The 14,189-nt window shown below is 45.3% G+C and overlaps 1 protein-coding gene across 1 annotated transcript in view; it reads right to left on the bottom strand.

Annotated features, from left to right (window-relative positions):
* The window catches only part of SUCLA2 (succinate-CoA ligase, ADP-forming, beta subunit), a 46,543-nt gene that overhangs the window by 28,492 nt on the left and 3,862 nt on the right, over positions 1–14,189 (bottom strand). Inside the window, exon 3 of the mRNA XM_015414081.1 lies at positions 6,706–6,883. Within this exon, the coding sequence (XP_015269567.1) occupies positions 6,706–6,883 (178 nt within the window). The remainder of the gene's footprint in view (positions 1–6,705; positions 6,884–14,189) is intronic.

Genomic DNA, 14,189 nt, shown 5'->3' with positions numbered 1-14,189 from the left:
AGAAAAGGCCCCGACACAAACCGGAAGTGAAAGTGAGAGGGAACGCAGAACAGAAGGATAGGATTTGCTCAGAAACCGAGGCAAAATACAGGTGCAGAAAGGGCCCTAGTATCTATTAAGAACTATTCATACCTAATTTGGTGCCCTAAGGCCACAAAACCCAAAACCTGCGCATGGATCCACCAGCCCTGCTTACGCACATCATTCCAGCTGAATTTCCTTTCCCGCAGACATTCCATGGAAGCCTCATAAGTTTCACACGCCATACATTTTAATGGAAACAGTGACGACTTCCCCGGGAATAGTTCAGATTTAAGGACGCAACTGAAAAGGCAGAGAGAGATCCTCAGGGTATTTTACCCACAAACAAAAGCAGCACAGTAAGCGCAATTTTTACTTTTTGGGGGGGGGGGTGAACTGTTGTAACTAGACCGTTTTTCAACAGATTGTCTCAAACGAGTGCAGATTGTCAAGTAGATCCTGTGCCAGATTTCAAGATAAACGGCCTGGATTTTATGAAAAACAGCATCTTGGGTTGTCATCGTGGTAGAGTGACGTTTTCCCTATGCGATTTTCACTGCTCCACGGATGACCTTACAGGCAAACTGATGGAAAAAAATCCTGTAGACAAAATACTGACAGGAAAGGGATATTCCAAGTGAGAGAAGGAACAGAAACAGATTGCAAGGAAGTTCTATTAAGGCCAAACACCCACACTGTTACATCAGCGGGCAAAATGTAAACTGATTTAATGAGAACTGGCAGGTCACCAATTGCCAGCTAGAACGAAGCACACACTCCAACAGATGCTATTTGATTTATTAGAGGGTTTTAGAAATCTAGGGTGTTTCTGTACTATACGCCTCATTTCCACGAGCTACTATTTTCAAGGACAACCTTACTGACCTGGAGTGGAATTCAATGTAAGAAAAGAGATGACTGTTATTGAAAGGAAACTGAATAACTGAATTTATTAGAAACTGAATAACTGAATTTATTAGAGAGATCTTTTTTTAAAGCTTTATTGCATACGTTAGTTTCTGGTCCTGCTGGATGCAACATACCTCCCACTTCTGCTCGTCCAAGGAAGGGGTTTGCACTGATTCCCTCATTCTGTTGCAGCCCCTTACACTGTAGCCCCCCCCCCATCATTCACAAGCACCACTGTGACGACCCCTTAACTGGGGAGGTCTGATTTTACTTTAAAAGAGTTCTTTATGTTTGGTTCTACTGGGTATATCCGGCTGCCACCAGGAAATTTAAGGCTTTTCAAACCTTTATACTATAATATTTCTATCACTGGGTAGGTAGGTCGAGGTTTTAGGCTTCGTTACAACCACCCTCCTCCAAGCCTCTGAACTGGCTTTTCCATGGGCACAGAAGGCGATAGCAAAAGGGGAGAAACGGCAGAGCTGAGCTCAGTTTCTAGATCCAAGTCAGTGTTTCCAGAGCCAGGAAATAAGAACTCCCTTTGTTTACTATCATGTCGACAGCTGAAAGCCGAAACTGTTCTCAATCCCTATTATTCCCAATAATAATAAGCATAGCTCACACAGGTGTAGACGCCTGCGGCTCCAACCTTGAAATTATTCTGTTTGAACGAAGCAAAGGTATTTATGCCTTTTAACTTTATTAAACCCAGAGGGGCTATTTTATGCACTAAGTTAAGCGTGCTGTTTCATATTCCTAAAGCAGTGAAGTAAATTTAGGTTTGATAAGAAAATACTGTGTATGATTAATTTCCCCCCTCCCCCAAGACCACTACCCCGCATGGCCACTCTTGGATAAGAACTGTCCTTTCCCCCACAGCTTCAGACCAACAACGCCTTCTGCACCTCCAATAGTATCAAAAGGTTTTAAATGCAGCATTTCATCATAAGCAGTTTGAACACATTTGAGAGCTTGCATACTTAGAGCAGGGTTCCCCAACACAGTGCCCGCAGGCACCATGGCGCCTGCCGAGCTTTTCAGAAAGTGACTTACCCTTTTACAGGGCTCTTTCTGTAGCAGGAACTCCTTTGCATATTAGGTGATACACCCCTAATGTAGCCAATCCTCCAAGAGCTTACAGAGCTCTTCTTACAGGGGCTACTGTAAGCTCTTGGAGGATAGGCTACATTAGGGGTGTGTTGCCTAATATGCAAAGGAGTTCCTGCAGCAAAAAGAGCCCTTTAAGGCAGGGCTTGCTATTGGCTTCCCTCAGTCAAATAAAAGTTTTCCACTGAAGGGTGAGGAGGACTGGTAATCAGTGTTCCCTCTAAGCTGAGTTAGTGTGAGCTAGCTCACAGTTCTTTAGCCTCCGACTCACACATTTTTGTCTCAGCTCAGGAAGGATGGCTCCAGAGCAAACTAATTTCTGCAGTAGCCAAATCACTGGCTCACAACTTTAATGTCAGTAGCTCACAATGTAGAATTTTTGCTCACAAGACTCCACAGCTTAGAGGGAACATTGCTGGTAATCACTTGGGTTTCCCTTAATCACTGTGTGGGTCCGTTCCCCCTCCAGGATTTCCTTCTTCCCAGCAGATGCAAGGAAGGAGGTATTTTCTTCGGTTCGGACTCCTGAGGCAGCCATTTTGGGTTTGGGTCTGCTTCCGTTGGAAAATATTTTGGGGTGGCGCTCACCAACCATCTCTCAGAATTCCAAAGGCGCCCGCAGAAAGGTTGAGGACGCCTGACTTGGGGCACTCTAGTCACCCAAAGAATTGTGTCTACCGGGCTATAGGGCACATAAAGCTTGGTGTCGCCTTCTATTAGTTGCTGGCCAGGACACAGAATGATTTCTACAGGCACGCTGCAAATCTGCGGGAGTGCAGAAAAATCCATCTGGCCCTAATACGCGTAAGAATGTTGATACTAAGGGTCCGCCTTTTACTTCTTTATTAAAAAAAAATGTTTGAAGGATGTGGATACGACCCAGTCTTGAAAGCCACGAGAGCACATGATGAATGGAATTCCCAGTGTCTGGGGTAAAGCTAAAGTATCCTGAAGCAAACTTTGTTCCTTCCATATGATTACTAAAACTAGGATCATGCAAAATAGCAGAGCCTGGCATAACTTTTTACTCAAAATTTCTAAATGTACGGCATGTATACAGAGCCAGTTTGGTGGAGTGGGTAAGACCGGCAGACTCTAATCTGGAGAACGGGGTTTGATTCCCCACTTCCCCACTTGAAGCTAGTTGGGTGACCTTCGGCAAGTCACAGCACCCCCAGCCTAAAAATAAGCATAGCTCGCCACCTAGTGGTGCCAAAAAAGAGCTACAGCTTCGGCAGCCAAACAGTCCCCCAGGGATCTCCTGGCTATTCCACACACGACACCCATATGATAATTTCAGTTTCAGAAACAAAATCCAGCTTTCCTGGATACAGAAGAATTGTGTGTTTTACACACACCCCTGACTCCAGCTCTTTAGACACCTCACTGGCAAGTCACTTCGGCTATCACAGTGTCATTCCCCACGTGTCAGTGTGGCATTAGCAAAACTGTGTTTCAGGTTTGCCTCATGTGTTTTAAAATAATTTCTGGTGCATGCTGCCAATGTTTGTGCCAACCACCAAGGGGTGAGTTATGCTGCTGGCTCTGCTGGGCACGCACAAAGGCAACATGCAGCTGGGACAAACAGCTGCACTGGATCAAGAGAATGGGGTGTTCCCATTCGTCAACTGCAACAGCCCTGCAATGGAAATAAGAGGGCCGGGCTGTAAACAAATTTTTTTTGTTGTTGCTGTCGTGTCACAGCTGTCTTATGGAGAGCCCCATGGGGTTTTCAAGGCAAGAGACGTTCAGAGGTGGATCGCCATTGCACACCTCTGTGTGTTTGTTGTTCAGTCGCACAGTTGAGTCCGACTCTTCGGGACCCCATGGACAAGATCTCGCCAGGCCTTCCGGTCTTCTGCCATCCTCTGAAGTTGGCTCACTTTCATGTTCGTTGCATCTATGACACTGTCTAACCATCTCATCCTTTGCCGGCGCTGTCTTCTTTGACCTTCAATCTTTCCCAGCATCAGGGTCTTCTCCAGTGAGGGCTCTCTTCTCATTGGGTGGCCAAAGTCTTTGAGCTTCAGTTTCATTATCTGGCCTTCCAGGGAACAGTCAGGGGTGATTTCTTTTAGGATTGACTGATTTGATCTTCTTGCAGTCCAAGGGACTCTCAAGAGACTTCTCCAGCACCATAGTTCAAAAGAATCTATGCTTCGGCGCTCGGCCTTCCTTATAGTCCAACTCTCGCAGCCATACATGACTACTGGGTATACCATTGCTTTGACCATGCGGACTTTTGTTGGCAGGGTGATGTCTCTACTTTTTATCACGCTGTTTAGGTTCGCCATCACTTTCCTCCCAAGGAGCAGGCGTCTTAATTTCATGGCTGTAGTGACCCTGGTATTTCTTGGAGGTCTCCCATCCAAGTTCTAGCGGGGGCTGAGCCTGCTTAGCTTCCGAGATCTGCCAAGACTGGGCAAGCCTGGCGGCCATCCAGGTCAGGCAAACAATATTTCACGAACAATCAGTGGCCTGAATCCACTGGAGGATTTCCACAGATATGCAAGAAACAGTGATTTTCAGCAGTTCCCCTCTACAGCAATTCCCACTGCAGACCTCTAACTCCCCCCCCCGTGCTTTTCCCGGGGGGGGGGGGGGGGAAGGAAGCTGCAGTCTAATGACAAAAGTCTCTTCTGTTACCAAAAATCCTCCAGTGGGTCCAAGCCAATAGGTTTCCAAATAGAAGAAACATAATTAACAAGGCGTGTTACCAAAAGCGATAATGCATGCACATCAGAAAGCATCAAGCAATAATTATGTACTAATTAAATGCTTACAGCTTTCACAGCTGGAGAACCTTTCAATACCACTGGCCCAAGTCAAACACAATAGACACAATAGACCAATCGTGCGACTGTTAGGGTACAGAGCCTGGGAGATTACTGGGTTTGCATAATCCCCGACACGCGGCGAGTTAAAGCCTGTCTGCTCTTCCCTCCAGATCAGGATCCACCCCCTCCATTTTTGAACCCATGTGGTGGCTCAGAGGTTAAGATGCTGAGCTGCAGACCAGAAGGTCTGTAGTTTGGCAGTTTGAGACCCGAGTGCCGCGTGATGGAGCTGGTCCCAGCTCCTCCCAACCGAGCAGTTCGATAGCAAGAAATTGCAAGTCGATAAATAGGTACCCCTTCGGTGGGAAGGTAGCAGCGTTCCGTGCTCCTCGGCGTCTAGTCATGCCGGCCGCATGACCACGGAAATGTCTTCGGACAGCGCTGGCTCTTCGGCTCGGAAACGGAGATGAGCACCGCATCCCTAGAGTCGGATTCGACTAGCTTTCGAGCAAGGGAAACATTTACCTTTACCTTCCATGGTTTGTGCTCTTCCGTAGTTTGGGGTTCAGACATGTTATCGGTGGTCCCTGAATCTGGAAGTTTTTTTCTTAGACAAGACTACTACAATTGAAGAAGGGAAGGGGAAGAAGGAGCATGCAAGCCTGGGCACAAAACAGCCAAGCCACCTTCTGCCATTGTATCCAAATCATGCCGTCATCTTTTGCTTCGGAACAAATTTAGAGTTCAGTGGCACCTTTAAGACCAACAAAGATTTATTCAAGGTATGAACAAACAGGAACAGAATGGAAAGTGAAACTGCTGAATTACAAGTTATTACAACACTTGGAACAAAAACCTCCCCAGGACTCAACAGGGATATTGCTTTCTTATCTCATTACACATGCTAACTCATTCAGTCCTCACATATGTATTCTCAACAAGAATACTCTGTAAATACTCTGTAATTTAGTGTATTTCTTTTTCAGAATAGTATATTAGAATACTGAATGTAATGCAAGGAATATTGGGATGTTTTGCTGACATGATATTACATTCACCTCAAAAAGTGCTGTGAAGAGATCTCCATGCCTGGGAGACAACACAGATTCTCCGTTTGCTTCCCACAATGAGAAAAGACACCTTTAGACATTTATCTGCTATTCTGACACATTTATTGCTTTATAACCTTAGCTTGTTATTTAGTTCTGACTTTGCATAGCTTAAACATCATCATGTTACATGTTAATTTGCTGTTATGTCCCTGTCTATAAGTTTGAACCTTACCTACCATTCCACTGTATTTGAAGTAGTGTGCCTTGCACACGAAAGATCATACCTTGAATAAACCTTTGTTAGTCTTAAAGGTGCCACGGGACTCTAAATTTGTTCTACTGCTTCAGTCCAACACGGCTGACCACCTGAATCTATCTTTTGCTTTATTAAGCCATGTGACTGTAGAAGAAGAAGAAGAGATTGGATTTATACCCCGCCCTTCACTTGGAGTCTCAGAGCGGCTTACAAACTCCTTTCCCTTCCCCTCCCCACAACAGGTGGGTGGGGCTGAGAGAGCTCTGGCACAAACTGCTCTTTTTCAAGGACAGCTGTGCCAGAGCTTGCGACTGACCCAAGGTCACATCAGCAGGTCCAAGTGGAGGAGTGGGGGAATCAAACCCGGTTCTCCCAGATTAGAGTCTGCACACTGGCTCTCTACACCAAACTGGCTCTCTACACCAAACTGGCTCTCTTAGGGTCATCAGCCACTGCAAGGGGGCAGGATTTTAAGTGCAAGCATTTGCTTCTCCACATCTGACATCCTTTTTTCAATACAGCACACAGAATATGGCGTGTAAAAGACACACTGACCACACACACACGCTCTTCAGTTTTATACCTATTTCTTTTGCAATCAGGTAAGCTTCCTCCGGTGTCTTGGCGACTAATCCGTGCGGAACGGCAATGCCGGCTTCCTTCAGGAGTCCCATGCTCAGGTATTCATGCAGTGACAGGTTCCTTCGCTGCTGCACTTGAAGCCCATGGCTATTCAACGAGCCCGTACTTCCACCAAGTACCTGGGGGGGGGGGGAATGGAACACACTTAGAAGAGCAAGACTGGAGCTATAGCAGTGTAGAGTTTTCACTACTGTGAAAACACACTGACCTATAATAAAGAGTCTATCCACACACTGAGCAGTGCCATGCAATTGGACACAACAATGAGCAAAAGTTTGATTCTAACCCCAACCCTGAAACAGGAGGCCTCGGTCCCTTGAACAACTCTGTCCCCAAGCAGGAGAAAATTTCCCCGAACAAATTCAATAAACACTGAATTCACCTGGAATACGCAATACACCAGTTAATGTGTGCGTGTAAAGTGCTGTCAAGTTGCAACTGACTTACAGTAACCCTGTAGGGTTTTCAAGGCAAGAGACGTTTAGAGGTGGTTTTGCCATTGCCTTCCTCTGCATAGCAACCCTGGAATACCTTGGTGGTCTCCCATGCTAATATTAACCAGGACTGACCCTGCTTAGCTTCTGAGATCTGACGAGATTGGGCCAGCCTGGGCTATCCAGTCTAGGGCCCACAGGGCCCCCTAAGACCCAGGTCCGTTTTCAGAAGGCCAACAGATACCCACGAGAGACCGTTACCGCCTATCCACAATCGCCTCAACTATGAGGAGAAGGTGGAGGAAGGGTATTAATTTTTTCTGCAGTTTCAGGAGGACACTGCACAGTTTCGCCCTGCCCATGACTGGCCATAGGATGCTCGTTTGACAAACAAGGTGGATGAAGAGGTGAAGATAAATCCTTCTGGAGTTATCCATCTGTAGGGGGTGGAGTTTTTACACTAAGACAGTGTTCAGTTGACAGTTGAGATCAGAAGATTCGCCATCTTTTAATAGAAGTTGTATGATTTTATATTGATTGACAGTTTCAATGGAATTTTAATGTATTTTTATATATGTTGTTAGCCGCCCTGAGTCTGCCGAATGGCGAGGAGGGCGGGATATAAATGTAAATATAAATAAATAAATAAACATGTTACTAACTTTCTTTATAGCCCGCCTGTCCCACTGAGACTCAAGTGTAAATCGATGTAATTGATCGGACGTGACATCTAATAAGCAATGTAATCGGACTAGAATCGCAGGAATTTAAAACAAAGCAAAAAAGTATTAGACGTGATATGTTAATGCAGAAAATCACTATACAAGCAGAAAACAATGAACTGCAAACAGAACTCACACAACAAGCAGCTAATATATACTATACACAGTCTACTCCAGAGTCCCATTCTTCTATAAACCATTCAGTGGTAACATATACAATACATTTTAATGATGATAATACTAGTGTTGTTGTTCTTAGCCATTCAGTCATGTTCGATTCTAGGGGCCAGCTCTCTCCATGTTTTCTTTGAGCTGTTCCATGCTCAGGCTGGAGTCAACTTTTATGCTGAACAATCCTGTTTTATACAACTCACAGAAAGACAGACGCAAGGGAATCTTCCTGACCTCTTCAGGCAGGCTGTTCTGTTATCTTCCCCTCTCATCTCCTCTATGCCTAATATGAATATCTCTACCTCAGGGCAACTGTTAAAGGTCTTATCTATCTAGTACTGCTCATACGGCTATCACCTTAAGCAGAAATCAGAACCGAAGAAAATATTTTAAAAGACCTTACTCAGTATTATTTCTCTTATATCTGATTACTGCGCCTATGAATTTTGCCACTGAGAGGGTGACACGATCACTGGTATCCGATAGTAGCCATGACACCTGGGCCCGCACATTTAGCAGTTCCATGTCTAAGTAAAGGGTTGACTAAATTAGCCCTCAACTCATCGAATATAGGGCACTCCATAACCATATGTTCAATGGTTTCGACTGTATATGAGCATCTGTGTGTTCTATTAGTGTATGATACTTTATTATATCTGCCGATACTTTATTATATCTGCCCTCTGAAACTGCCGAGGGAAGAACATCCAGTCTTGCCAACGTAAAAGCTCTTCTTAGTTTTGGGACTGTCAATTGATAAAAATATTTCAGCAGTTGCATCGGGAGGGCAATTCCCAAATGAAGTGTCGAACATACCCTGCGCACCCTAACAGACGTACTCGTAACACCCAATTTCCTTGCAGATTTTTAAATTTGTCTTCTAATGTCTTTAAACTGTTAAAGGTCTTGAATTAAAACATCCAGGTCATTTCCCCCCAGTTTCCAAGGCTGTCCAGACAGAGACGTCGTTCTTCTGCTTCTATCTAATCATGTAAGTCAAAAAGTTAATAATGTGGTCACAGGGAAGGAGAAAGGGGACTTCTGCTTTGGGGGGGGGATATGCATTTTTGTGTTATGTGACAGCTATCACGGTGGCTTCCAAGCCCCCCCTTTCACGCAGACATGTGGACACTTAACACATGTGCAGCTTGGATCAATCAACGCCCCACAATGTCAGGGTGAATTGCCACGCATAAGTGCAAACCAACTTTAAACAGCAGATTTCCCAACTACCTGCATATTTAAACAGTTGTTCACACCTGAGGTAGATTCCTCTGAAAGTATGCATTACTGGCCCAAGGCCACTCCGTGGCAGAGTGGCGGTTTAAACCTGGGTTTTCCCCAGTCCTAGCCTCATGCTAGAATCATTACACCATACTGACTTTTAAATGGCAAGTCCAAGTTTAAAGCATTGCTATAAGAATGCAAAGCAAAAAGTCAAGTAAAATTACTTTGCAGGGTAGAGTGCTAATTCCCGAGGAAAGACCTCCTTGTAAAAAGCATCGGTCTCATACTGTGTTTGTGGCCCAAGATTCCCAAGAGTTGGATTTGATGAGAACAGAGTATTTATGGATGTTCTGACTATCCCCAGAGCTTCTGTCACTGCCATCAGTTTAGACTCGAAAATGTCCCTTTTGGGAAGGGACTGTGACTCAGTGGTCGAGCATCTGCTCTGCATGCAGGTTCAATCCCTGGTATTCCCAGTAAAAAGGATATGGAGCAGAGGTCCATCAGTGGCTATTAGCCACAAGGTATAGCTAGGGGCTCTGGGGCAAGTGATGCTCTGTCTTCTTGGTGCTTGGGGGGGGGGTCAACAGTGGGAGGGCTTCTAATGTCCTGGCCCCACTGCTGGACCTCCTGATGGCACTGGTATTTCTGGCCACTGTGTGACACAGAGTGTTGGACTGGATGGGCCTTTGGCCTGATCCAACATTGGCGTCTCTTATGTTCTTATGTTCTTATGAACAGATAGTCGGTGATGTCAAAGACCTCAGCCTGGGACCCCGGAGATCCGCTGTCAATCTGACAGTACTCACTTTGATGGGCCAAGGGTCTGATTCAGGGTGATTCTGCATTGGCTTTTCCCTCCCTTGTTATGCCAAACCCACATTGGAACAGGAATTCTCCTCTGCATTGCATGCTGCTTTCACTTTCTTTGATCACTGGATTTTATGGTGCCCTCTGGAAAAGCCAGTGCAGAATCAGCCACAGTATAAGGCAGCTTCCTGTGTTCAAAATGAGGGCAAGATCATTGGATAGGATCCTTCCGCATCAAATGGTGCTGCCAGCCTAGTCAACCAGTTCCCCTGTTCTTAATTCCAAACAAATTGCAACATTACAGGCCTAGGAAACAAAAGGCCCCCCCCCCCAATTACAGGCCTAGGAAACAAAAGGCCCCCCCCCCAACTGAGAGAAGATTTTTAAGTACTTATATCCCGCTTTCCTCCTGCAGTTGCAAAGGCAAGGCAAAAAACAGTAACAGGTGCAAACTGAATGAATCCAAAACCAACATCCAGTTGCAGGAATAGATATATACCATAGATTTGTCTTGAGTGCAAACATTTTTTAACAACAACAACAACAACAACAACATCTTTCAATTTATTAATCGCTCAGTCCTGCACAACAACAACATCTTTCAATTTATTAATCGCTCAGTCCTGCACAACAACAACAACAACAACATATTTCAATTTATTAATCGCTCAATCCTGCAGAGCTGCTGGCTCTGAGCGATTTACAGTTACACATATTAACAAGGGACTAACAATGATTCATAGGGGGTAAGGGAGGACAACATATAAATCTTTAAGTCGCACACGTTTGTTTGCAACCGACAGGGGTTTTGTTCAGCTTCGGGTTTCAGCGCTGCACTGCCACCGCCTGGCCGGATTGGCCCATCGCAGGCTTCTTAATGCCGAAGAGATCTTTCCAGGCTTCCAAGCTTACAAGCTGGACATTCCGTTTCGCTGGCTAACACCTCCCCCCACCGGAGGGGTTTAGTGTGCCCACCCTCTCTAAGGAATGGTACCCATTTTATCTACTCTCCGAAGCTTTCAAACCGCTGGGTGTATGTAACTTAAAGGCCAACAAGTTGCAAAGACATTCTGCAACAGACTCAGATGATTCCATTTGCAGCTCGTTCGCTATATTTGTGGACAAATGCTGCCCACCCACCCCCTGGTGGGATTCCGGGGTGCACAAAGACCTGTAAAAACCACTACATAACCACAATGATGATTGTCCACATATGGCTGCTGGAGCTTTTGGAGGTGTCCCAGCCTGAGGAAACTGGGCACATATACAATAAATCCAAAGAGGGCCGTGGGGTCCAAGGATCCAGAGGCGGTGCTATCACAGAACTATTATTCAGTGGCAATTGCAGTCACCGCAGGAGATATGTATAGGCATTTTCTGGAATCCAAGAATATCAAACCCAAACAGATTTTCTTACTCCAGAAATAAGCACGCTCTCCCAAGAGGTGGTTGAGGCAGAACTGCAGTTTAACTGAATGCTACTAAGAGCGCTCTATATACGACATATGAAGCTGCCGTGCAGAGTCAGACCACTGGTCTCAGTAGCTCAGTGTTTCCTGCTCCCACTGGCAGCCGCTCTTGACAAAACACGGTCTTCCACCGTCTACCTGTTATCCAAGATCTGTTTTTTCAACTGGAGATGCAAAATCTTCAGACATGAGACTTTTGTAGTGAAAGCACAACTCCCCACACAGCCTCAGCCCTCTTCCTCCAGTGAGCCATCCGCTTGGGTCAGGGGATCAAAATCCTCAGCACAGAGAGACGTGCGGCATGCACAAATACATTTCCTGGGCCACTGGTAATGGATAGAGTTTCTTCAGAGCTCTGAGCCTTGCAGAATTGTACACGGCAGGGCCATAACCCACTTGGGGATAGACAAAAGGTCATAAACTTGTGTTAAGTCCTTGCCCTTTGTACGTGCCACCTGTTGCTACTGCCGAGTGGATGGTTTAGTGAGGTCCTTGGATCAGTCCCGCCAGAGAGCCCTGCAGCATTAACAAGATGGACTTGAGTCCATAAAGATTTAGCATAGTCCCTTTTCTTAGTTTTAATTAAATTTTTATAATAAGACCTAAGTTTCAAGAGGTGAGGCATCAAATGATCATAATTATTCCGTCTTACCAGTCTCATTAGAGACGTTAGCTCTTTTTTAATCGCCTTACATTCCTGGTCATACCAGCTGTTACTGCCATTAGGTAAAGGGTTAATTGGCCTGCTATTAATAAAAAAGGTTTAAGGTAGTCATTTATGGCTTGAAAAGTTTTAATAGTGTCCTTATCTGGCAAAGGAAGAACTGCCTTCATAGATTCCATCTCTGGAGTAGCAAGGATTTGAGCTAATTTAATATTTAGTTCCTCTGACCACCTGAGTCTCCTATGTCCTGGAAGGATATCTTCAGCAAATTCTGGAACTGGTTTCAGAAAAATGTTATCATTGAGATTAAGTATGAGTCTTAATGGGCAATGGTCACTTATGGGGCTATCAACAACCTCAAACCTGTCTACATGTTTCACTAAGGCATACGGTATGGCAAAGTACGCTTCACTACTTGAGTCACAGCTCCCCACAAAGGTGTCGTCCTCTTCCTCCAGTGAGCTACACGCTTGGGACAAGGGATCGAATTCTTCAGCATAGAGAGGTGTGACATGCTCTAATGCATTTCCTGGGCCTCTGGTAAGGGATAGATTTTTTTTCAGAGCCTTGAGCCTTGCAGAATCACACACACTGAGAGCAATTCCAAGAATTTAAGTCCAGAGAATCACACACTGTAAAAGCTATAATCCACTTCAGAATGGACAGGAGGTATGCAGCTCAGATGTATAGCCTCTCTACAATTAAGGTTGAAGAAAGCACTCGGAATATTTGACAGGATTATACATTTATTTTCTAGCAAGTTCACACGTGGTAGATTTAAACACTTCCTCTCCAGCACCATCCAGGTATTTAGTCTCAAAGAGAGATGTCAAACTTCCAAAAGGTCTGCTGATCTCACACCCTGCTAGAGACCTCCGGCTGCCAGTCGGGCTGTTCCTGGGTTCCCTTACATCCCAGGAGCTGCGTTTCAGGAGGCACTTGGGGCTACATTGGGGGGAGAGGAGAACGTCACACCCTGCAGACGGAAACCCCTTCCGTCCCTGAGAGCCCTCCACTAGATCTAATCCTACATTTGCAGAAAAAGAAGCCGTTCAAGAGCAGTGGTGTTGCAGAATAAGTCTGCCATCGATGTATACTACTGAAACTCCATTTCTTAACAGAAAACAAGCTTCAGCAATACAGGATACCTTGAAATAAATGTTAGGGAGTAGAAGCACCTAGTTTATACACCGCTAACCTGTATTTGTTTGCTTTTCTCAGTATGACATTTCAGGACTCCAGACTGTACTATCTTGCAATGATCAGCATTTACAGGTTCAAAACACCGTAACGTCTCATGTAGCTCACACCATTCCATCAGCACAGTCACTTATTAACCCAGTGAGTAAATTAACACTATTTGGATCTCAAAGGAGTTCATCTGTTAGAACCCAAATTTCATGGGCGTTAATGGAGACAGCCAAGTTCAAGGACCACCCTGGATCTCACGCATTCAATAAGTAACGGTTTATTGTACAGCAAACTACAGATGTATTGTATTTGCAAGCCACAGATAAGCTTTTTAGAGAGAGAAAACATTTAATGCCTCTGTTTGGGGACAATGAGTGAAACTCTACCTTGGCTCATGGACTAAACGGGATCGCTAACAAGGCAGAAGCAATACAAATCAATAGAACTGACTGGCCATACGTGATAGACTCTGATGCTGTGTCCCCCACCTCCTCCCCCAAAGGTAGATCTCTCAAGCCTGAGGACTGACTAGTGCCCCCTGCGGTACCCTAAAAACCAACAGGACAGCAACAAAGAAAAGTTCAGAATCCTAGAATCCCAGAGTTAGAAGGGGCCATACAGGCCATACAGTCCCACCCCCTGCTCAATGCAGGATCAGCCTAGAGCAGTGGTGGCGAACCTATGGCATGGGTGCCAGAGGTGGCACTCAGAGCCCTCTCTGTGGGCACACGTGCCAT

The sequence above is a fragment of the Gekko japonicus genome, unplaced genomic scaffold, assembly GCF_001447785.1.
Source record: "Gekko japonicus isolate JY-2015 unplaced genomic scaffold, Gekko_japonicus_V1.1 scaffold1230, whole genome shotgun sequence".
Classification (NCBI taxonomy): domain Eukaryota; kingdom Metazoa; phylum Chordata; class Lepidosauria; order Squamata; family Gekkonidae; genus Gekko; species Gekko japonicus.
This window is presented reverse-complemented; position numbering and strand designations above follow the sequence as displayed.